The sequence below is a fragment of the Cryphonectria parasitica genome, assembly GCF_011745365.1.
Source record: "Cryphonectria parasitica EP155 unplaced genomic scaffold M406scaffold_1, whole genome shotgun sequence".
Lineage (NCBI taxonomy): Eukaryota > Fungi > Ascomycota > Sordariomycetes > Diaporthales > Cryphonectriaceae > Cryphonectria > Cryphonectria parasitica.
Window position 1 is genome coordinate 4,539,852 of NW_024468909.1, and position 22,535 is coordinate 4,562,386.

A 22,535-nucleotide genomic window follows, 5' to 3' on the forward strand; every position below is an offset into this window, starting at 1 on the left:
GAAAGATATATAAGATGAATAAGCTTGCTATATATAACAGCAATCAGAAAATGCTATATAAATTCCTTACTTACTACAGAGCATATTTCTTATACTATATAACTTAGTTTACTATAAAATCTGAAAAGATTATTCTTGCAGAAACTCATTTCAAAAAGAATGCTCTTATTTAGTACAAGCTTTCTCTATACAATTATTTGAAGCATCAGAATAACTCCAATATATATATCTAGAATACTAAGAATATATTCAATTTCTTTAAAAGCTTCAAAAAAGCTTTTAAAGAAATCTTTAATAATTCTAATAAAGAATGTATTACAGCTTAGCAGCTTATAAACTTCAAATAAACTAAGTTAGCTTCTGCTTATATAATTAGATTTAAGTAGCTCTTAGCAAAACTTTTATAAGAAAATAAGAATCTTATGAAATATTATTATAAGGAATTCAAGAATAATATTAAGAATAAAATCTCTAAATAGAATTAGCTAGAGAACTTTGTAATATTCTCTAATTAAACAATCTGTATTAATAATTATTTATATGAATAACAGATAAAGAAATTCAAGAAAAAAGAAAGCTAGATTTGGAGATTTCTAGCTAATATAAGCAAGAAACTCCAATATAAGAATAGCAGATAATAGAGCAGCACAGCTCAGAGCAGTACTATGCATACTGATTCTATAAAACTCAATGCTGCTAACAAGCAGTATAGCAAGAGAAATAGCATTATTTGCTATAATTATAATAAATAAGAATATATTATATACAACTGCTATTAACTCTAGAAGAATAAATAGCAGCTAGTTTAGAAAGAATGCTAGATAAATATTGCTTGATAATAGAAACTTAATTAACTAAGCAAAAATACTCTCTTGAAGCAAGTATTGAATTCTATTAATTATAGAAGTTTCAGCTGAATATTCTGCTATAATAATAACTGCTTAATATATCTTTTGAGTAAGGAAGATTTAGAATAATTTCCTCAGAAATCTAAGCGCTACAGGCAGATAGCGATAGCAGAGCGAGAGTATATGCTTAGCATGATTACGAGCAGCAATAATTTGAATTGCTTCAATATTACTAAACGAAGCATTTAAGCGCTGGAGAAAGAGCTTAATAACAGTGCTCTTTGCTATTCTTCATTATCTATACCAGATACTATAATCAGAGAAATGAACAAAGAATAATACTCTCTTAATTATTAGTATAAATACTTAAACAATATCGAAAATGCTTCTCAAGCAATAAAAAGATCAAGCTAGAATGAATAATCTAATGATTTACTGGAATCTTCTATAAACAATAAATCCAAGAAGCTTATAAAAAGATTCTTCTTTAGTATTGAATGGAATAAGGAAACAATATGAATTAAATATCTTATTTATGAAATAGGATTAGAGAAGCTCTTTATCTGCATTTCCTTGCAAGATATCAAAGCATGATAAAACGAAGATTCTTGGATTAGTTTACTTTATAATCTATATTACAAACTAGCTTGAATCTTCTGCATCTATCATAGCTGCAGAATGCATTTCTCAGATAAGATGCAATATGAATAATTCTTTATCAGAAAATTAGAATAAATTCTTTAAGCTATTAAAAAATAGGAATTTCGCTTCAGAAAGATTCTTAATAAATAATATTATAATGTATATATTGAATTATTAAATAATTGCTTTATACAATGTATAAACAAGAAAATAAAATGGTAGCAATGCAAGATAATACTCTATATAATTTATATTAATAATAAAGTTTGTAACTAGTATTAATAGAAGAAAGATTAGAAATAATAATAATATGAATAAAAGCAAGCTAAGAAGCTTGCTTGGAAAGCAGCGAAGCAGGCTTAGAAGAATAAGCAGCTCTCAATAAACTCAAAAGAATAGAATTGCTTGTAAAGAAACTACAGATAATTAAACTAGAACAATTTCTATATAAAGCTTCTAAAATAGATTATGCTTATATTAAGTTCAATATATATATTCAAGAATACAAATACAGCATATTATTAAATAATAGTGCTTAGAAAAACTTTATATTTCTATATATTATCAATTAAGCATAATTATAATAAAGATAAAAGAAATGCTTATATACTCTCAGCACTATAGAAGAATAATCTGTTGCATATAATTAAGAAGTAATTAATAAGAAAACTGATTATCTATTTATTTTAATTCAAGAATGTATAATCAAAGCTTTCTTTGATATTACAAATATAATATAGCATAAGCTGATTATAAAGCTTTCATAGCTCAAAGAGCATAATTCTCAAATCAATTGAATTACTAGCTAGATCTCATAAGAACAAGCTGTACTCAGAGAGATAGTTGCAATCAATAATGCAGAATTGAAGCTAATTATTGAAAAATACTCGGAAAAAGAAGCTTCAGACAACTTTATATACACTTCTAAGTTAGCAGAGCTAGCAGTTTAAGAAGAAGAATCTAGTAACAAGCAAACTCAAATAATGCTAGAGTGCTAACAGATTAGCAAAATAATGAAAGCAAGACTCTCAGCAAGTTAGTCTGCTTCGGAGCAATAAGGAAAAGCTTCAGAATATAGATTATGAAACTATACAAGAAAAATCTCGAAACCAAGCTCTCGAGTACTCAATTCAGCTTGGAGCAAATGCTTAAAGCTTTCGAAAATACTATCAGAAAAGAAGCATGCTTAACAATATTTACTATTCCTTCAGATAGCAGAAATAGCATAGAAATCAGAATTAATACTTGCAAATATACTATAAGAATATTATAAATTCAGAAAACTATTCCAGAAAGAATTAGATATAGAATTACTAGAATATAGCTTATACAATTATGAAATTCTGCTATAAAAAGAAAAATAGCTCAAATTCTTTCCTATCTATGAGCTAGATAAAGCATAATTAAAAGCACTCAGAGAGTATCTCAATAAGAATCTCAAAAAGGAATATATATAATCATTGCAATTGCTAGCAGAATACTTTATTCTGTTTATACTCAAAAAGAATAGCAAGCTCAAGCTATATATTGATTATAAGCAATTCAACAATATTATAATCAAGAACTAATATTTATTATTACTTATTAAGAAACTATAAGATAGATTACAGAGAGTATAATAGTTTACAGTTCTAAACTTAAAAGAAGCTTATAATCTGATCAGAGTAAAGAAAGAAGAAGAATGGAAAACTGCTTTCAGAATATGCTATAAATACTATAAATATTTAATCATATTCTTTAATTTAACAAATGCTTCAGCTTTATTTCAGAAAATAATTAATTATATTCTATGCAAATATCTGAATCAGTTCATTATTATCTATCTTAATAATATTCTTATCTACTTTCAAATATTAGAAGAATATAAGAAATATATGAAAATAGTATTGCAAATACTTCAGAATGCAAAGCTTCTTATAAAATCTGCAAAGAGCTACTTTCATATACAAAAAGTTAATTATCTCGGATTTACAATCAAACTGAAATGCATTAAGCTACAGAAAGATAAAATAAAAGCTATTAGAAATTAGCTAGTTTTCAAGAATATTAAGAATATTAGATCTTTCCTTAAATATATCAACTTCTACAAGCAGTTCATTAAGAACTATAGCTGGATTGCATATTCTTTTACAAATCTTATTAAGAAGAATTAACTCTTCAAGTAAACTTTCAAAGTACAAGAAGCTTTTAACAAAATCATCAGATACATCATTTCAGAACTAATTCTATATAAAGCAGATCTCTATAAACCCTTTGAAATTAAAACCAATGCATCAGAATATATACTCAGAAAATAGCTTGATTAACAAGATAATCAAGAATATCTAAGAATTGTAAGCAACTTCTTAAGAAAATTAAATAGCTCAGAAATCAACTACAGAATCCCTAATCAGAAGCTTATAGCAATAATAAAAGCTTTCAAGAAATAGCAATATTACTTCATCAGCATACAATATCTAATTATAGTTTACTTAAATCATAAGAATCTAACTATATTTATAATAATTAAAGTTTTGAATAAGCAACAAGTTAAATAAGCAGAATTTCTCTTACAATTCAACTTTAAAATTATATACTGCAAAAGCTTAAAAAACAAACGAGCGGATACTCTTAGCAGAAGATCAAACTATTAAGATGCAGATTTCTTGAATATATAGAACATCTTCGCTCAAAACGAGTTGGAAAATCTTATTAATATATATAAAGAACTGAACGCTGCTCTCAGAATCGGATTCTCAGAAAGGAATTTAGAATTAATAACTTTGAATGAATAAAACAATTATATCAAGAATATATACAGTATATCAGCATACGAATATTAGAAAGTTAGAGCAATTTATAAATATATTAAAAGATATTGAAATCTATTAAGCTTTAGGAAAAGAATTGAGAATATCTTATAATAATATAATAGCTGCAAGAAGAATAAAGCAGAAAGATATAAGCTTTATAAACTACTATATTTCTTATTAGTATTTATAACTATTTAGCAATCCATTAATCTAAACTTTATTATTAAGCTATCTCTCTTATAAGAACTCTTAATTAAGATGTAATATAATAGCATTTTAGTAATAGTTTGCAAACTAAGCAAGTATGCTTACTTTCTTCTTTATAAGGAAAGCAGTATAGCAGAAGAACTCGTATATACATTCCTTAGAATAATTATTGCTAATTACAGTATGCTAGAAGAAATGATTTTCAATAGAAACAGAAAGTTTAACTTAAAGTTTTGAACTTTGCTTATAAAATAGCTTAAAATATACTACAGAATATCTATAGCATTTTACTTATAAACAGATAAATAGATAGAAAGAATGAATTAAATTATTAAATAATATTTATAATACTATATTAATCAGAAATAAAACAACTAAATTAATTTATTACTTCTTATATAGTTTGCTTATAATAGCGCAGATATAAGCACAATAAAGAAATTATTATTCTTTATACTCTATAAATATAATCCAATAGCTTATTATAAGGCATTGCTGAAAGCAGATACAGAAGCTGCAGATAAAAGAATTAAGAAGATTAAGAAAGTTTAGAAGAAATTCCAATTAGAATTACAATTCATTCAAGAATGAATAATGCAATATACAAATTCCAAAAGAATTAAGAAACTAATCCTACAAAAGGAAGATAAGATCTATTTACTTTGAAAAAACATTAAAATAACTAAATCTAGCAACAAGCTTAACTATAAGAAGTTAGAATTATTCAAAATCTTGTAATAGATTTCTCTAATTAATTATAAGTTAGTATTATCTTATAGGATGAGAATATATTCAGTTTTCCATATCTTATTGCTAAAATCAGCAATATAGAAAATATTAGCGAATAATATAGCAGAAGTAGAAAACAATAAACTAGAGTATAAAATAGAAAAGATTCTCAAGCATAGAAGCATGGATAGCATGAGGGAATATCTTATCAAATGAAAAAGCTATCTAGCAAGCTGTAATGAGCACTGCAGCAATCCGAAGATTCCAAAGTACACAAAGGGGGTTTATGCTAACAAGAGCGGTATCAAAGTGCCAAGTTCTTGAATACGGAACTGTACAAGTCTTAATAAGCGATGCAAGTATTCACTGCCTTTGGGGCTATCAGAGTAGAGAGTAATCTGATACTTAGATTAATAACTGAAGAGCTATGTACTGAATCTATCTAATGGGAATAAATGTATCCTTATATATCCAGCTCTTCAGTATGGATATATTGAATAGCAACATATCCAAGTTATCCTGCTAGCTCTGAATAGCACATATCCAAAGCTATTCTTCCTGATTAGCTGTGCCCATAACCCTAACCCTGGATTATGTAATCAGTGCTTTGTCAGAATGTTGCATCCTTGATACCTGGTTCCTGTTATTTGTAACCTGTTCTGTAACCTGCATGTTGGATGAGTCATAACATCATCTCCCTCCTATCAGTCGTTGTCCCCAACAATCTTTTGTAAGTATCCTGGCAAGTCCTCCGTATACATGATCTTGCCTTCCTAATTGAGATGTTGAACAGAATCAATAAATCTCGCTCTCATGCTGAGAAGACTAAACAAAAGAATTCTCTTCTTTCCTTAGTTCTTCAAAACGCCATTACCATGCCTTCTTATTCCTTCTATAAGGATTATAGTATTCAGTCTTATCAAGTCTCTATCGAGAATTCCTCTTGCTGTACCAAATGTGTCCGCCTGGGTCGTTCTTGGTGCGATGTTCAAGGACTGAGCGCTGCGGAAATTCGTTAGATAGGTATTTAATACTAATGCCTGGAAAACCAACTCGAGAGTGCTAAGAAGCAGCTGCACAATGCTGCTGCAGAGATAGAACGTTTGCAGAAGCAGAAGCGTCTGTAGTTTGAGAGGATAATAAAAGCTATTCGTTGAAGCCTTTCTAGTGTGGAGGAGTTGGAATGTGAAGAAGCTAAGGAAAAGCGAGCTTGCGTTGCTGCTGGGGTTTGTTCTGTGGTTGCAGAGAAATCTGCTGTAGTTGCTGAAGATTCTTCTTTTGAGGGTTTTGACTGGAATTCTGTAGATGTAGGGAATGCAGTGATGGATTGGTTAGGTTTTCTGGAGAGCGAGATTTCCGAGGCTTCTGGATCTCGCTCCGGAGCAGAGCGATTGTCTTAGATACTGGTTTCCTTCCTTTTCCAATACTCAGCTACTCTTTTTTAAGCATTTTTAACGTTTTTCTATGATTCTCATAAATTTTTGCTTGCTGGATAATCTTTTCATTTAACGAGATATTCCCTTGTATTGTTTATGCTTCGATGCTTAAGAATCTTTTTCATCTCATATTCTGATTCATTGTTTTCTACTTCTGCTATATTATTCGCTAATATTTCTTATACTGCTAGTTCTAGCAATAAGATATGAAAAACCAGATATATTCTCATCCTGTATAATAATACTAACTCGTAGTTAACTGAGGAAATCTATTGCAAGATTTTGAATAATCCCAGCTTCTTGTAATTAAGTTTATTACTAGATCTAGTTGTTTTGATGTTTTTTCGAAGTAGATAAATCTTATCTCCCTCCTGTAGAATTAGTCTCTCAATCCTTTTGGAGTTTGCATACTATATCATTCATTCCTAAACGAATTGTAGTTCTAATCGGAATTCTTCCTGAACTTTCTTAATCTTCTTAACTCTTTTATCTGCAGCTTCTGCATCTGCTCCTTGCAGTATCTTGTAGTAAGCTGTTAGATTATATCCGTAGAGCGTAAAGAATAGTGATTTCTTCATTGTACTCGTATCTGCGCTGTTATAAGCGAACTGTATAAGAAGCAACAGATCAATTCAGTTATTCTATTCCTGATTGATGTAGTATCGAAGATACTATTCAACAATCTGATTTATCCTTTCTGTCTGTTTATCTGTCTGCAGATGAAATGCTATAAACATTCTATAATATATTCCGAGCTATTTTATGAGTAAAGTTCAAAATTTCGAGTTGAACTTTCTATTTCTATCAGAGATTACTTCTTCTAGCATGCTATGATTAGCAATAATCATTCTAAGAAATGCATATGCAAGTTCTTCTGCTATACTGCTTTCCTTATAGAAAAGAAAGTAAGCATACTTGCTCAATCTGCAAACTATTACTAAAATGCTATTATATTGCACTTTAATTAAGGGTTCTCATAAAAGAAGTAGCTTGATAATAAAGTCTAAACTAATAAATTGCTAAATAGTTATAAGTACTAGTAAGGAATGCAGTAGTTTGTAAAGCTTATATCTTTCTGCCTTATTCTTCTTGCAGCTATTGCATTATTATAGAATGCTTTTAATTCTTTTTCTAAAATCTAGTAAGTTCTAGTATCTTCTAATGCATTCATAGATTGCTCTAATTCTCTGATGCTTATATGCTAGTACACTATATATATCCTTGATATAGTTGTTTTATTTATTCAGAATCATTGATTCTGAATTTCTTTCCAAGAGTTCTATTCTGAGAGCAGCATTCAGTTCTCTATATGCATTAATAAGATTTTCCAACTTGTTTTGAGCGAAGATGTTCTGTATATCCGAAGAATCTGCATCTCGATAATCTGCTCTTCTGCTAAGAGCATCTGCTTATTCATTCTCCAAGCTTTTGCAGTATACAATCTTAAAATCGAATTATAAGAGGAATTCCGCTCATCTAACTTATTATTTATTCAAAATCTTAATTATTATAAATATAATCAGATTCTTATAATTCGAGTGAACTATAATCGAATATTGTATGCTAATGAAGTAGTACTGCTACTCCTTGAAAGCTTTTACTATTGCTATGAGTTCCTGATCAGGGATCCTGTAGTTGATCTCCGAGCTATTCAACTTCTTTGAGAAGTTGCTTATAATCCTTAAACATCCTTAGTCGTCTCGCTAGCTAAGTTATTCTTCGAGTGCATATCCTAATGCATTAATCTCAACTTCAAAGAGTTTGTAGGAGTCTGCTTTATACAGAATCGGCTCTGAGATAATATACTTGATGATCTTATTGAAAGCTTCTTATGCTTTGGAGGTTTATTCGAAAGGCTATTTCTTCTTAATGAGATTTGTAAGAGAGTATGCGATTCAGCTGTAGTTCTTGATAAACTATCTATAGAAGTTAATATATTCAAGGAAAAACCTAACATTTCTAATGTTTCTGAAAACTAGCTAATTCCTGATAGCTTCTACCTTATCTTTCTATAGCTTAATGCATTCTGGCTCGATTGTGAATCCAAGATAGTTAGCCTTTTATACATAAAAGTAACTCTTTGCAGGTTTCACAAGAAGTTTTGCATCTTAAAGCATTTGCAATACTGTTTTCACATACTTTCTATATTCTTCCAGTATTCAAGAGTAAATAAGGATATTATTGAGATAAGCAATGATGAACTGATTTAGATGCTTGCATAGAACGTGATTAATCATTTTCTGGAATGAAGCTAGAATATTTGTTAGATCAAAGAGCATAATCAAATATTCGTAGTATTCATAGCGTATTCTGAAAGCAGTTTTCCATTCTTCTTCTTTCTTTACTCTGATCAGGTTATAAGCTCCTTTTAGATTCAGAACTGTGAACCACTATGCTCCTTGCAGCTTATCTTATAATTCCTTAATAAGTAGCAACGAGTATCAGTTCTTAATCATAATATTATTGAGTTGCTTGTAGTTAACATATAGCTTGAGCTTGCTATTTTTCTTAGATACAAACAGGATAGGATATTCTGCTGATGATTGCAATGATTGTATATATTCTTTCTTAAGATTCTTATCGAGATACTTCCTAAGTATCTCTAGCCTTGCCTTATCTAGTTTGTAAATAGGGAAGAATTTGAGCTGTTTTCCTTCTTATAGCGGAATCTTGTAGTTGTATAAGCTGTATTCTAGCAATCCTGTATCCAATTCTTCCTGGAATAATTTCTTAAACTTGTAATATTCTTGTAGTATATTCGCAAGTATTGATTCTGATTCTTATGCTGTTTCTGCTATCTGGAGGAATAGTAGATACTGTTGAGTGTGCTTCTTTTCTGATAGCGTTTTCGAGAGCTTTAAGTATTTGCTCTAAGCTGAAGCGAGTGCTTGAGAGCTTGGTTTCGAGGTTTTTCCTATATAGATTTACAATTCATTTTCTGAAGCTTTTCCTTATTGCTCCGGAACGAACTGACTTGCTAAGAGTCTTGCTTCCGTTATTTTGCTAATCTGTTAGCACTCTAGCATTATTTGGGTTTGCTTATTACTAGATTCTTCTTCTTGAACTGCTAGCTCTGCTAACTTGGAAATATGTATAAAGTTGTATAAAGCTTCTTTTTCTAAGTATTCTTCAATTACTAGCTTTAATCCTACATTGTTAATTATAACTATCTCTCTAGATACAGCTTGTTCTCATAAGATCTAGCTAGTAATTCAATTAATTCAAGGATTATGCTTCTTAAGCTATGAAAGTTCTATAATCAGCTTATGATATACTGTATTCATAATATCAAAAGAAGCTCTGGTTATGCATTCTTGAATCAAGATAGATAAATGATTAGTCTTCTTATTGATTACTTCTTAATTGTATATAATAGATTATTCTTCTATAGTACTAAGAGTATATGAGCATCTCTTTCATCTCCATTGTAGTTATGCTTGATTAATAATATATAGAGATATAAAGCTTTCCTAAGCGCCACTATTCAGTAATATGCTGTATTTATATTCTTGAATATGTATATTGAACTTGATATAAGCGTAATCTATTCTAGAAGCTTTATATAAGAACTATTCTAATCTGATTGTTTGCAGTCTCTTTACAAGCAATCCTGTTCTTTTGGGTTTGTTAAGAACTGCTTATTCTTCTGAGCTTGCTTCGCTGCTTCTTGAGCAAGCTTCTTAGCTTGCTTTTGCCTGTATTATTATTATTCCTAGTCTTTCTTTTATTAATACTAGTTGCAAACTTTATTATTAATATGAATTATGCAGAATATTATCTTGCACTACTACCACTCTATCTTTTTATCTATACATTGCATAGGGCAATCATCCGGTAGCCTAATATATGCATTGTAGTATTGCTTATTGAAAACCTTCCTGAAGTAGAGTTTCTATTCTTTAACAGCTTGAAAGATTTATTCTGGTTCTCTAACAGGAAACTATTCGTATTGCATCTTCTCTGAGAAATGCATTTTGCAGCTATAATAGATGCAGGAAATCCAAGCTAGTTTGTAATATAGATTGTAAAGTAAGCTGATCCGAGAATTCTCGTCTTCTCATGCCTCAATATTCTGCAAGAGAATGTAGATGAAGAGCTTCTCTAGCTCTATTCTATAGATGAGATATTCAATCCATATTGTTTCCTTATTCCATTCAATACTGAAGGGAAACCTTTCTTTAAGCTTGTTGAGCATATTGTTTGCGAAGAGCTTCTGCAAGCTGCTAGGTTGTTTGCTCTAGCTTGATTCTTCTATTGCTTGAAAAGCATTCTCTATATTGCTTAGATATTCATACTAGTAGCTAAGAGAGTATCATCCCTTATTCATATCCCTAGTTATAGTGCTTGGCGTAAGCAATGAAGAATATTGAAGAATATTGCTGCTAAGTTCTTTTTCCAATGCTTGAATACCCTGTTCTGCAATATCAGAGCAGTTCGAGTTGCTGCTGCTTGTAGTCATGCTAAGCATATACTCTTGCTCTGCTATTGCTATCTGCCTGTAGCGCCTAGGTTTCTGAGAGAACTATTCTGAACCTTTCTTACTTGAGAAATATATTAAGCAGTTATCGTTATAGCAGAATATCCAGCTGAAACTTCTGTAATCAATAGAGTTCAATACTTGCTCTGAGAAGATATTTTTGCTCAGTTGATTGAGTTCCTATCATCAAGCAATATTCATCTAGCATTCTTTCTAAACTAATTGCTATTTATTTCTTTAGAATTAATAGCAGTTGCATGCAATGTATTCTTATTTATTGCAGTTATAGCAAGTAATGCTATTTCTTTTGCTATACTGCTTGTTAGCAGCATTGAGTTTCATAGAGCTAGCATGCATAGTGCTGTTCTGAGCTATACTGCTATAATAACTACTATTCTTATTTTGGAGTTTCTTGCTTGTATTAGCTGGAAATCTCCAAGTTTAGCTGCTTTCTTTCTTGGATTTCTCCATTCGTCATTCATACAGACAGTTATTAATACGAATTGCCTAGTTTGAGAATATTATAAAGTTCTTCAGCTAATCCTGCTTAGAGATTTCATTCTTAACTTTATCTTTAAATTCCTTATAGTAATACTCTATAAGATTTTTGTTTTCCTATAGGAATCATGCTGAGAGTTGCTTGAATCTGATTGTATAAGCAGAAGCTGATTTGGTTTATCTGAGATTCATAAGCTGCTGAGCTGTAGTATGCTCTTCGTTGGGATTATCAAAGATCTCTTTGAGAGCTTTCTCGAAGCTCTTAAAGGAATCGAACATATTCTTAGTATCCTAGATATATGCATTGGAGTTGTTCTAATGCTTCAAATGATTATATAAAGAAAGCTTATATTAAATGAGAGCATTCTTTTCGAAATAAGTTTCTGCAAGGATAACTTTCTCAGATTCCTTGGTAAATTAAGTCTTGTAATGCAGGAAATATGCTTTACAGTGAATAAGGAATCCATGTAATATTTTCTGATTGCCATTATATATAGCGAGCTTATTCATCTTGTATGCTTTTCCAGCATCATTAGTAGCTGTAGAAATGAACTGCGCCTGTTGAGCTTGCTGAGCTAGCTAGGCCTGTTAAGCCTGCTAAGCTAACTGAGCTTATTAGTTAGCAATGGTAGCGCTTTGAGCCTGCTGTTGTTTGCGCAGGTTCTGAATATGCTGGATGAGCTGATATATCTGATTAACCAGTTCTTCCTGAGTAGGGACGTGCGAGAACGAAGGGGTTTCTGGAGAAGCTATTGTATTCCGTATTGCTCAAGGGGTAATACTGAACCATTCTTGAACAAGAATTATCAAAATGTAATGAGTACTGTAGCAATCCGAAGATTCCAAAGTATACAAAGGGAGTTTATGCTAACAAGAGCAGTATCAAAGTGTTAAATCCTTGAATACGGAACTGTATAAGTCTTAATAAGCGATGCAAGTATTTACTGCCTTTGGAGCTATTAGAGTAGAGAGTAATCTGATACTTAGATTGATAACTAAAAAGCTATGTACTGAATCTATTTAATGGGAATGAATGTATTCTTATATATCCAGCTCTTCAGTATGAATATATTGGATAGCAACATATCCAAGTTATCCTGCTAGCTCTGGATAGCATATATCCGAAGCTATCCTTCCTGATTAGCTGTGCCCATAACCCTAACCCTGGATTATGTAATCAGTGCTTTGTTAGGATGTTGCATCCTTGACACCTGGTTCCTGTTATTCGTGACCTGTTCTGTGACCTGCATGTTGGATGGGTCATAACACAAGCGAAAACTCATGGGAATCACGGAAGAATGTTGAAAACGCTCAGGAAAAGATAGCTGAATATTGGAAAAGGAAAGCTAGCACCTAAGACAGCCGCTTCGCCCCGGGCCGAGATTCAGAAGCCTCAGGAATCTCGCTCCCCAAAATGCTGTCTCAATCCACCACATCGAGAGCATTCCAAGACTGAGCTTCGGCTACAGCCTCAGATTCAGCAGCATACCGAGCATCCTCCTCCCAACGCTCTTTCTCCTCCAACTTATCCAGGGAACGCAGATCCTAACTAACCATCTTCGCGCTACAATCACGCAGGGAACGTTTCTGCTTCTGCAAACGCACCAAGCGAGCTGTTGCTTTATCCAGTTTGGACTGAAGCTTAAGAAGAACTTTCTCCACATCCAACTCCTTCTGATCTAAGCGATTAAGTTCGGTAATAATACGAGATACTATTATAAGAATTAGAAAGCGAATAAGAAAAAACTCAGAAAAGAAGCAAAACCTACAAGCATTCACCGGAATACTGGAATCATTGCAGAAACAATTCCAACAAATACAACAGAAATACTGCTTAATATCTTTCATTATCTTATACTCCAATCCCTTCAATATACAGAAAGAATAAAGCATGATTTCGAAATCTTGAAGATTGATAATCAGAGAAAGCTGAAGATATTATTCGGATTTTCAAGAAAGGAACTTTTCGATTCTGTTCAACATCTCAATTAGGAAGGCATAATCAGACCCATGAACAGCTTGCCAGAAAACTTACAAAAGTACATTAAGAACAATGACTGATAGGAGAGAAATGATATTATAATCCATTCAACATGCAGATCACGAAACAAGCTCTGCTAACAAGAAATCAGATATCACAATCCAACATCAAACAACCACTAGAAATTATATAAGCAAGGATTAGGATTAGATTACAACAAAACAAGTAAGCTACTCACTGAATCATCACAATACAGATCACAGATCATGATAAGCCAGATGAGCCACAATAAAAAGCTGAATATATAAGAACACATTCATTACTACTAGATAGATCATTATATATAGCTCTTCAGTTATTAATCTAAGTATTAGATTACTCTCTACTCTGATAGCTTCAAAAGCAATGAATACTTGCATTGCTTATTAAGACTTGTATAGTTCCGTATTCAAGAACTTAGCATTTTGATACTGCTCTTGTTAGCATAAATCTCTTTTGTATACTTTGGAATCTTCGGATTGCTGCAATGCTCATTATACATATATCCAAAGCTATTCATCCCGATTAGTTATGCTTATAATCCTAACCCTGGATTATGTAATCAGTGCTTAGTCAGAGCGTTGGATTCCTAACACTTAGTTCTTGCTTGCTTGTAACCTGCTTCGTAACCTGCATGTTGGATGAGTTATAACATATAGAAAGAACAAAGAATCATATTAATAGCTTTAGAAAGAATAATGAAGTAAAGAGATTTCTTCTGTTTTAATCTATTAGAATGAGAATTGAGAGATTTCAGTTTTTTAACTCTGTTGAATATTCTGATTAGAAAGGCATGATAATATAATAAGGAAATGCTAGAAAACTTACGAAAGATCATTGAGAACAACAACTGATAGGAGGAAGATAATATTATAACTCATCCAGCATGCAGGTTACAGAGCAGGCTCCGCTAACAAGGAATCAGATGTTGCAACTCAGCATCTGACAACAGATAGTATTACATAATCAGGATTAGGATTATGATAGTTGCATAGTTGAAGAAGTTGATATCGACTCTGTTAACCAGTCGAAGAAATCAATATCAACTCTATTAACTCATACTGAAGAGCTGAATATATAAGAATACGTTCATTACTACTAGATAAACCATCAGAACATATGTTATAACCCATTCAACATGCAGGTTACAGGATAAGCTCCACTAACCAAGAATCAGGTGTTAAGGACTCAACATTCTAACAAAGCATTGATTACATAATTCAGAGTTAGGGTTATGAGCACAGCCAATCAGAAAGGATAGCTTCGGATATGTACTATTCAGAGCTAGCAGGATAACTTGAATATGTTGCTATCCAATATATCCATACTGAAGAACTGAATATATAAGAACATATTCATTACTATTAGATAAATTCAGTACATAGCTCTTCAGTTATCAATCTAAGTATTCAGTCTTCTATACTGAATAGCTTTAAAGGCAGTAAATACTTGCATTGCTTATTAAGATTTGTATAGTTCCATATTCAAGAACTTAATACTTTAATACTGCTCTTATTAGTATAAATCTTCTTATATATTTAGGAATCTTCGAATTGCTATAGTACTTATTATATTTTGATAACTCTTGTTTAAGAATAGTTCAGTATTATTCTCTTAAGCAATATGGAATACAATAGCTTCTTTAGAAATCTCTTCATTCTTGCATACTCCTACTCAGAAAGAACTGATTAATTAGATATATTAGCTTACTTAGCATATTCAGGATCTGCGCAAATAACAGCAAGCTTAGAGCGCTATTATTGCTAACTAACAAGCTTAGCTAGCTTAGCAAGCTTAACAGATATAGTTTACTTTTATAGCTACTAATAATGCTAAAAAAGTATATAAGATGAATAAGCTTGCTATATATAATAGTAATTAGAAAATGCTGCATAGATTTCTTACTTACTGCAAAGCATATTTTCTGTATTATAAGACTTAGTTTACTAAGAAATCTGAGAAAGTTATTCTTGCAGAAACTTATTTCAAAAAAAATGCTTTTATCTAGTATAAGCTTTCTTTATACAATCACTTGAAGTATCAGAATAATTCCGATATGCATATTCAGAATACTAAGAATATATTCGATTTCTTTAAAAGCTTTGAAAAAGCTTTTAAAGAAATCTTTGATAATTTCAATAAAGAATATATTATAGCTTAGCAGCTTATAAATCTCAAGCAAACTAAATTAGCTTCTGCTTATATAGTTAGATTTAAGCAATTCTTAATACAATTCCTATAAAAAGATAAAAATCTTATAGAATATTATTACAAAGAACTTAAGAATAATATTAAAAATAAAATCTTTAAGCAGAATTAGCTAAAGAATTTTGTAATATTCTCTAATCAAGCTATCTATATTAATAACTATCTGTATAAATAATAGATAAAGAAGTTTAAGAAAAGAGAAAGCTAGATTTAGAGATTTCCAGCTAATATAAGCAAGAAACTTCAAAATAAGAATAGCAATCGATATAGCAGTATAGCTTAGAGCAATACTATGTATGCTGATTCTATGAAATTCAATGCTACTAATAAGCAGTATAGCAAGAGAAATAGTATTACTTGCTATAATTGCAACAAACAAGAATATATTATATGCAACTGCTATTAATCCCGAAAGAACAAATAGTAATTAGTTTAGAAAGAATACTAGATGAATATTGCTTAATAATAGAAATCCAATCAACTAAGCAAAAACACTCTCTTAAAGCAAGTATCGGATTCTATTAATTATAAAAGTTTCAGCTAAACATTTTATTATAATAATAACTGCTTAATACATCTCTTAAGTAAAGAAGATTCAGAATAGTTCTCTTAGAAATCTAGATGCTGCAGATAAATAGCAACAGCAGAACGAGAATGCATACTCAGCACTCCTACAAGTAGCAATTCGAACTGCTCTAATATTGTAGAATAGAGCATTCAAGCGTTAGAAGAAGAGCTTAGCAATAATATCCTTTAATATTCTTCATTGCTTATGCTAAGCACTATGATCAGAAGCATGAATAAGAGATAATATCCTCTTAATTACTGATACAAACATAAGAACGCTTCTCAAGCAGCAAAGAGATCGAATCAGAACGAGCGGTTCAATAGTTCATCAGAATTTCCTATGAACAATGAATTCAAGAAGCTTACAGAAAGATTTTCTTTCAGCATTGAATAGAACAAGGAAATAATATAAATTGAATATCTCGTTTATAGAATAAAGCTAGAAAAGCTCTTTACCTGCATTCTCTTACAAAACATTAAAGTATAAGAAAATAAGAATTCTCGAATCAGCTTACTTTACAACCTATACTACGAACTAGCTTAGATCTCCTGCATTTATTATAGCTGCAGAATATATTTCTCAAACAAGATGCAATACAAATAGTTCTTTATTAGAGAATCAGAACAAATCCTTTAAGCTATTAAAGAATAGAAACTCTGCTTCAGAGAGATTCTTAATAAACAGCATTACAATATATATATTGAATTATTAGATAACTGCTCTATATAATGTATAAATAAGGAAATAAAATAGTAGCAGTATAAAATAATACTCTATATAATTTATATTAATAATAAAGTTTGTAACTAGCATTAATAGAAAAAAAACTAGGAATAATAATAATATAAGCAAAAGTAAGCTAAGAAGCTTGCTTAAGAAGTAGCAAAGCAAGCTTAAAAGAATAAATAGTTCTTAATAAATCCAAAAAAATAGAATTGCTTATAAGAGAACTGCAGATAATCAGATTAGAATAATTCTTATATAAAGCTTTTAGGATAGATTATGCTTATATTAAGTTTAATATATATATTCAAAGATACAAATATAGCATACTATTAGATAGTAGCGCTTAGAGAAACTTTATATTTCTATATATTATTAATTAAGCATAACTACAATAAAGATGGAAAAGATGCTTATATACTCTCAGCATTATAAAAGAATAATCTATTGCATACAATTAAGAAGTAATTAATAAGAAAACTGATTATCTATCTATCTTGATTCAAGAATACATAATCAGAGCTTCCTTTGATATCACAAATACAGCATAGCATAAGCTGATTATAAAGCTTTCATAGCTTAAGAAGTACAATCCTCAAATCGATTGAACTACTAGCTAAATCTTATAAGAATAAGCTATATCCAGAAAGATAATTACAATTAACAGTACAGAATCAAAGCTAGTAATTGAAGAATATTCAGAAAAAGAAACTTTATACAACTTCCTATATACTTTCAAACTAGCAGAGCTAGCAGTTCAAGAAGAAGAATCTAGTAATAAGCAAACTCAAATAATGCTAGAATACTAATAGATTAGCAAAATAACGGAAGCAAGACTCTCAGCAAGTTAGTTTGCTCTGGAGCAGCAAGAAAAAGCTTCAGAATATAGATTATGAAACTATACAGGAAAAACCTTGAAACTAGACTCTTAAGCGCTCGGTTTAGCTTGAAGTAAACGCTTAAAGCTCTTGAAAACGCTATCAGAAAAGAAGCATGCTTAATAGTATCTACTATTCCTTCAGATAGCAGAAACAGCATATAAATCAGAACTAATACTTGCAAATATACTACAAGAATATTATAAATTTAAGAAACTATTTCAGAAAGAATTGAATATAGAATTGCTAGAATACAGCTTATATAATTATAAGATTCTGTTATAAGAAGAGAAATAGCTCAAATTCTTCCTTATTTATAGATTAAATAAGATATAGCTAGAAATACTTAGAGAATATCTTAATGAGAATCTTAAGAAGGAATATATATAATTATTGCAATTATTAGCAGAATACCCCATTCTGTTTATATTTAAGAAAAATAGCAAGCTTAAGCTATATATTGATTACAAGCAACTTAATAATATTATAATCAAGAATTAATATTTATTACTACTTATTAAGAAATTACGAGATAAGCTGCAATGTTATGACCCATCCAACATGCAGGTCACAGAACAGGTCACGAGTAACAGGAACCAGGTGTCAAGGATTCAACGTTCTAACAAAGCATCAATTACATAATCCAAGGTTAGGGTTATTAGCGGATAGATACAGTCGATGTCTATCCTGTTAATAAAGAAATCGATAGAGTTGATATCAATCCTATCTATCCGAACTGAAGAACTAAGTATATAAAGATTCACATTTCTTATTATTAGATAGATTTCCTTTAGATAGTTCTTTAGTTATTAATCTAAATATTCAATTTCATACACTGAGTAGCCCCAAAAGCAGTAAATACTTGCATCGCTTATTAGGATTTGTACAGTTCTGTATTCAAGAACTTAATACTTTAATACCGCTCTTGTTAGCATAAACCTCTTCGTATACTTAGAAATCTTCGGATTGCTACAATGCTTATTATATTTTAATAACTCTTGTTCAAGAACGGTTCAGTATTACCTCTTGAGCAATATGGAATATAATAGCTTCTCTAGAAACTCCTTTATTCTTATGCACTTCTACTCAGAAAGAACTGATTAACTAGATATATCAGCTTACTCAGTATATTCAGAATCTGTGCAAACAATAGCAAGCTTAGAGCATCATCATCGCTAACTAGCAGGCTCAGCTAGCTCAATAGGCTCAGCAGGCCCAGCTAGCCTAACAGGCTCAGCAGGCGCAGTCCACCTCTACAGCCACCAATAGTGCTAGAAAAGTGTCAGGTGGAAAGGTTGCAAAGGCAATGTGGCGAAGTCTTTCTCTCTTTCAGGGGTATACAACCAGAATAACATTGAAGCCTAAGGAGCTAAGTTCTGCTCAGCAGTGCTGACGTGGCTAGAAAGCCGCTTTATAGCCGCATATTGCTTAGTCATCCGTAATCCAGCTGGCTTAGCTGGCCCTGAGCCTTGCTGGCACAATCGGCCCTGACAGATTGTCCCCCCTTATCAGGCCTTGTCCTCAAGGCCTTTGAGGCTTCCGAGCTTTCGTTGCTTCCAGGCTTCCGTTGCTCCCAAGCTTCCGTTGCTCCCAAGCTTCCGTTGCTTCCAGGCTTTCGCTGCTTCCTAGCTGCTCCTACGCCTTCTCAATGCTTCAGGCTCTTAAGATCTCTCAGTGCTTCAGGCTTCTCAAAGCTTCTCAAGATCCCTCAGTGCTTCAGGTTTCTCAAAGCCTCTCAAGATCTCTCAGTGCCTCAGGCTTCTCAAGGCCTCTCAAGGTCTCTCAGTGCCTCAGGCCTCTCAAGGCCTCTCAAGGTCTCTCAGTGCCTCAGGCCTCTCAAGGCCTCTCAAGATCTCTCAGTGCCTCAGGTTTCTCAAGGCTTCTCAAGATCTCTCAGTGCCTCAGGCCTCTCAAGGCCTCTCAAGATCTCTCAGTGCCTCAGGCTTCTAGGCCTCTCAAGGCCTCTCAAGGTCTCTCAGTGCCTCAAGCCTCTCAAGGTCTCTCAGTGCCTCAGGCTTCTCAAGGCCTCTCAAGATCTCTCAGTGCCTCAGGCTTCTAGGCCTCTCAAGGTCTCTCAGTGCCTCAGGCCTCTCAAGGCTTCTCAACCATCTCCCTCCTTCTCTTCTGGCTTCGTCCCCGAAGCTTGTGAAAAAAAAATCTCTTTTTAATCACATTCCAGACGTAAGTCTTCCGAGTGCAATACCCGCGCCATATACGCTGCTCAGTTGCTGCTCCCTCAGCGCTTTATCCAGGCACTCTTCAGAACTTAAAGCTGTTTGATGTAGGTTGCAAGCCTTCCACCAGGGACTTGGTTTGCAGCCAAGGAGCCCAGCATCCAGAACAGCGTCCCTGCAGCTATAACGGATAATTATAGCTTTCCGTCTTGAGAGTTGCTCTCTAGCAACTCTGAAGCCGTTGCCACGCTTCGCTCCACTGCTAGGCGCAGAAGGGTAATTGGTTTGCAACCTAATACCCAAGCAACTTCAGTTGCCAAGCGGACACTCCGCTTCAGCTCTGCGCTCTCGCTCAAATAGCAAAGAGCACACTCTCGAAAACAGAAGATACTCAGATCTACTGCTTGCTCACTCTGCTCTCTCGCTCGAATAGCGAAGAACACACTCTCGAAAACAGAAGATACTCAGATCTACTGCTTGCTCACTCTGCTCTCTCGCTCGAATAGCGAAGAACACACTCTCGAAAACAGAAGATACTCAGATCTACTGCTTGCTCACTCTGCTCTCTCGCTCGAATAGCGAAGAATATACTTTCGAAAACAGAAGATATTCAGATCTACTGCTTGCTCACTCTGCTCTCTCGCTCGAATAGCGAAGAACACACTTTGTTCTAGCTTAGCAACTCGAATGCTCTGAATCTCTTCTGAACGCTTCTCGCACGCTGCTTGCATACTGCTTGCTCGCTATTTGCTCTAGCTTAGCGACTCGAATGCTCTGAATCTCTTCTGAACGCTTCTTGCACGCTGCTTGCATACTGCTTGCTTGCTGTTTGCTCTAGCTTAGCGACTCGAATGCTCTGAATCTCTTCTGAACGCTTCTCGCACGCTGCTTGCATACTGCTTGCTCGACACTGCTTGCTCGCTGTATGCTCTAGCTTAGCGATTCGAATGCTCTGAATCTCTTCTGAACGCTTCTCGCATGCTGCTTGCATACTGCTTGCTCGACACTGCTTGCTCGCTGTATGCTCTAGCTTAGCGACTCGAATGCTCTGAATCTCTTCTGAACGCTTCTCGCATGCTGCTTGCATACTGCTTGCTCGATACTGCTTGCTCGCTGTATGCTCTAGCTTAGCGACTCGAATGCTCTGAATCTCTTCTGAACGCTTCTCGCACGCTGCTTGCATACTGCTTGCTCGATACTGCTTGCTCGCTGTATGCTCTAGCTTAGCGACTCGAATGCTCTGAATCTCTTCTGAACGCTTCTCGCACGCTGCTTGCATACTGCTTGCTCGCTGTTTGCTCTAGCTTAGCGACTCGAATGCTCTGAATCTCTTCTGAACGCTTCTCGCACGCTGCTTGCATACTGCTTGCTCGATACTGCTTGCTCGCTGTATGCTCTAGCTTAGCAACTCGAATGCTCTGAATCTCTTCTGAACGCTTCTCGCACGCTGCTTGCATACTGCTTGCTCGACACTGCTTGCTCGCTGTATGCTCTAGCTTAGCGACTCGAATGCTCTGAATCTCTTCTGAACGCTTCTCGCACGCTGCTTGCATACTGCTTGCTCGACACTGCTTGCTCGCTGTATGCTCTAGCTTAGCGACTCGAATGCTCTGAATCTCTTCTGAACGCTTCTCGCACGCTGCTTGCATACTGCTTGCTCGCTGTTTGCTCTAGCTTAGCGACTCGAATGCTCTGAATCTCTTCTGAACGCTTCTCGCACGCTGCTTGCATACTGCTTGCTCGCTGTTTGCTCTAGCTTAGCGACTCGAATGCTCTGAATCTCTTCTGAACGCTTCTTGCACGCTGCTTGCATACTGCTTGCTCAACACTGCTTGCTCGCTGTATTCAAGGCTCGAAAGCTCGAAAATCGAAGGCTCGAAGGTCAAAGGCTCGAAGGTTAAAGGCTCGAAGGTCAAAGGCTCGAAGGTCAAAGGCTCGAAGGTTCGAAAAGAATAGTGGTCTGATCGTTTGCTCTGCTCCTGCTCAGTGTTAGCGCTGCCCCTAGGGAAGAAAAAAAAGATAGAAAGCCTCGCCGGATTGCCTCCTTTAAAAGGGCCAGGCCTCAAACTGTCAGGTGGAAAGGTTGCAAAGGCAATGTGGCGAGGTCTTTCTCTCTTTCAGGGGCATACAACCAGAATAACATTGAGGCCTAAGGAGCTAAGTTCTGCTCAGCAGTGCTGACGTGGCTAGAAAGCCGCTTTATAGCCGCATATTGCTTAGTCATCCGTAATCCAGCTGGCTTAGCTGGCCCTGAGCCTTGCTGGCACAATCGGCCCTGACATTCAGTCTTACGAAATGAGCAGCAAAGCTAGAGCTTAGCAGTAAGTTGTTTCAA

The 22,535-nt window shown here is 33.6% G+C and overlaps 3 protein-coding genes across 3 annotated transcripts; 2 read left to right on the forward strand and 1 right to left on the reverse strand.

The window, feature by feature from the left end:
- Positions 1-6,000: 6,000 nt before the first annotated feature.
- Positions 6,001-6,237, forward strand: M406DRAFT_246111 (uncharacterized protein; the record flags this gene model as incomplete). Its single annotated transcript, XM_040916390.1, has 1 exon — positions 6,001-6,237. One exon carries the CDS (start codon positions 6,001-6,003, stop codon positions 6,235-6,237), a length of 237 nt encoding a protein of 78 aa, XP_040781577.1.
- Positions 6,238-19,674: 13,437 nt separating this feature from the next.
- M406DRAFT_320448 (uncharacterized protein) lies at positions 19,675-20,068 on the forward strand (the record flags this gene model as incomplete). Its single annotated transcript, XM_040919387.1, has 1 exon — positions 19,675-20,068. A coding segment is annotated over one exon (394 nt), but the record flags the coding sequence as incomplete, so codon positions are not given.
- Positions 20,069-21,079: 1,011 nt separating this feature from the next.
- On the reverse strand, positions 21,080-22,341 carry M406DRAFT_320451 (uncharacterized protein). Its single transcript, XM_040919388.1, is given in 6 exon segments — positions 21,080-21,105; positions 21,201-21,231; positions 21,423-21,469; positions 21,551-21,780; positions 22,041-22,053; positions 22,069-22,341. The coding sequence occupies 2 exon segments, from the start codon at positions 21,751-21,753 to the stop codon at positions 21,424-21,426; spliced, it is 249 nt and encodes an 82-aa protein (XP_040781579.1). The 5' UTR covers positions 21,754-21,780; positions 22,041-22,053; positions 22,069-22,341; the 3' UTR covers positions 21,080-21,105; positions 21,201-21,231; position 21,423.
- Positions 22,342-22,535: the final 194 nt, after the last annotated feature.

What these genes read in the sequence shown, in the direction of transcription:
- M406DRAFT_320451 (XM_040919388.1), bottom strand. Translation starts at nt 21,753, where the DNA reads ATGCAAGCAGCGTGCGAGAAGCGTTCAGAAGAGATTCAGAGCATTCGA. An exon ending in GCAAGCAGTATGCAAGCAGC is followed by an intron (nt 21,470 to 21,550) that starts GTGCGAGAAGCG and finishes GTATGCAAGCAG; the next exon opens with CGTGCGAGAAGCGTTCAGAA.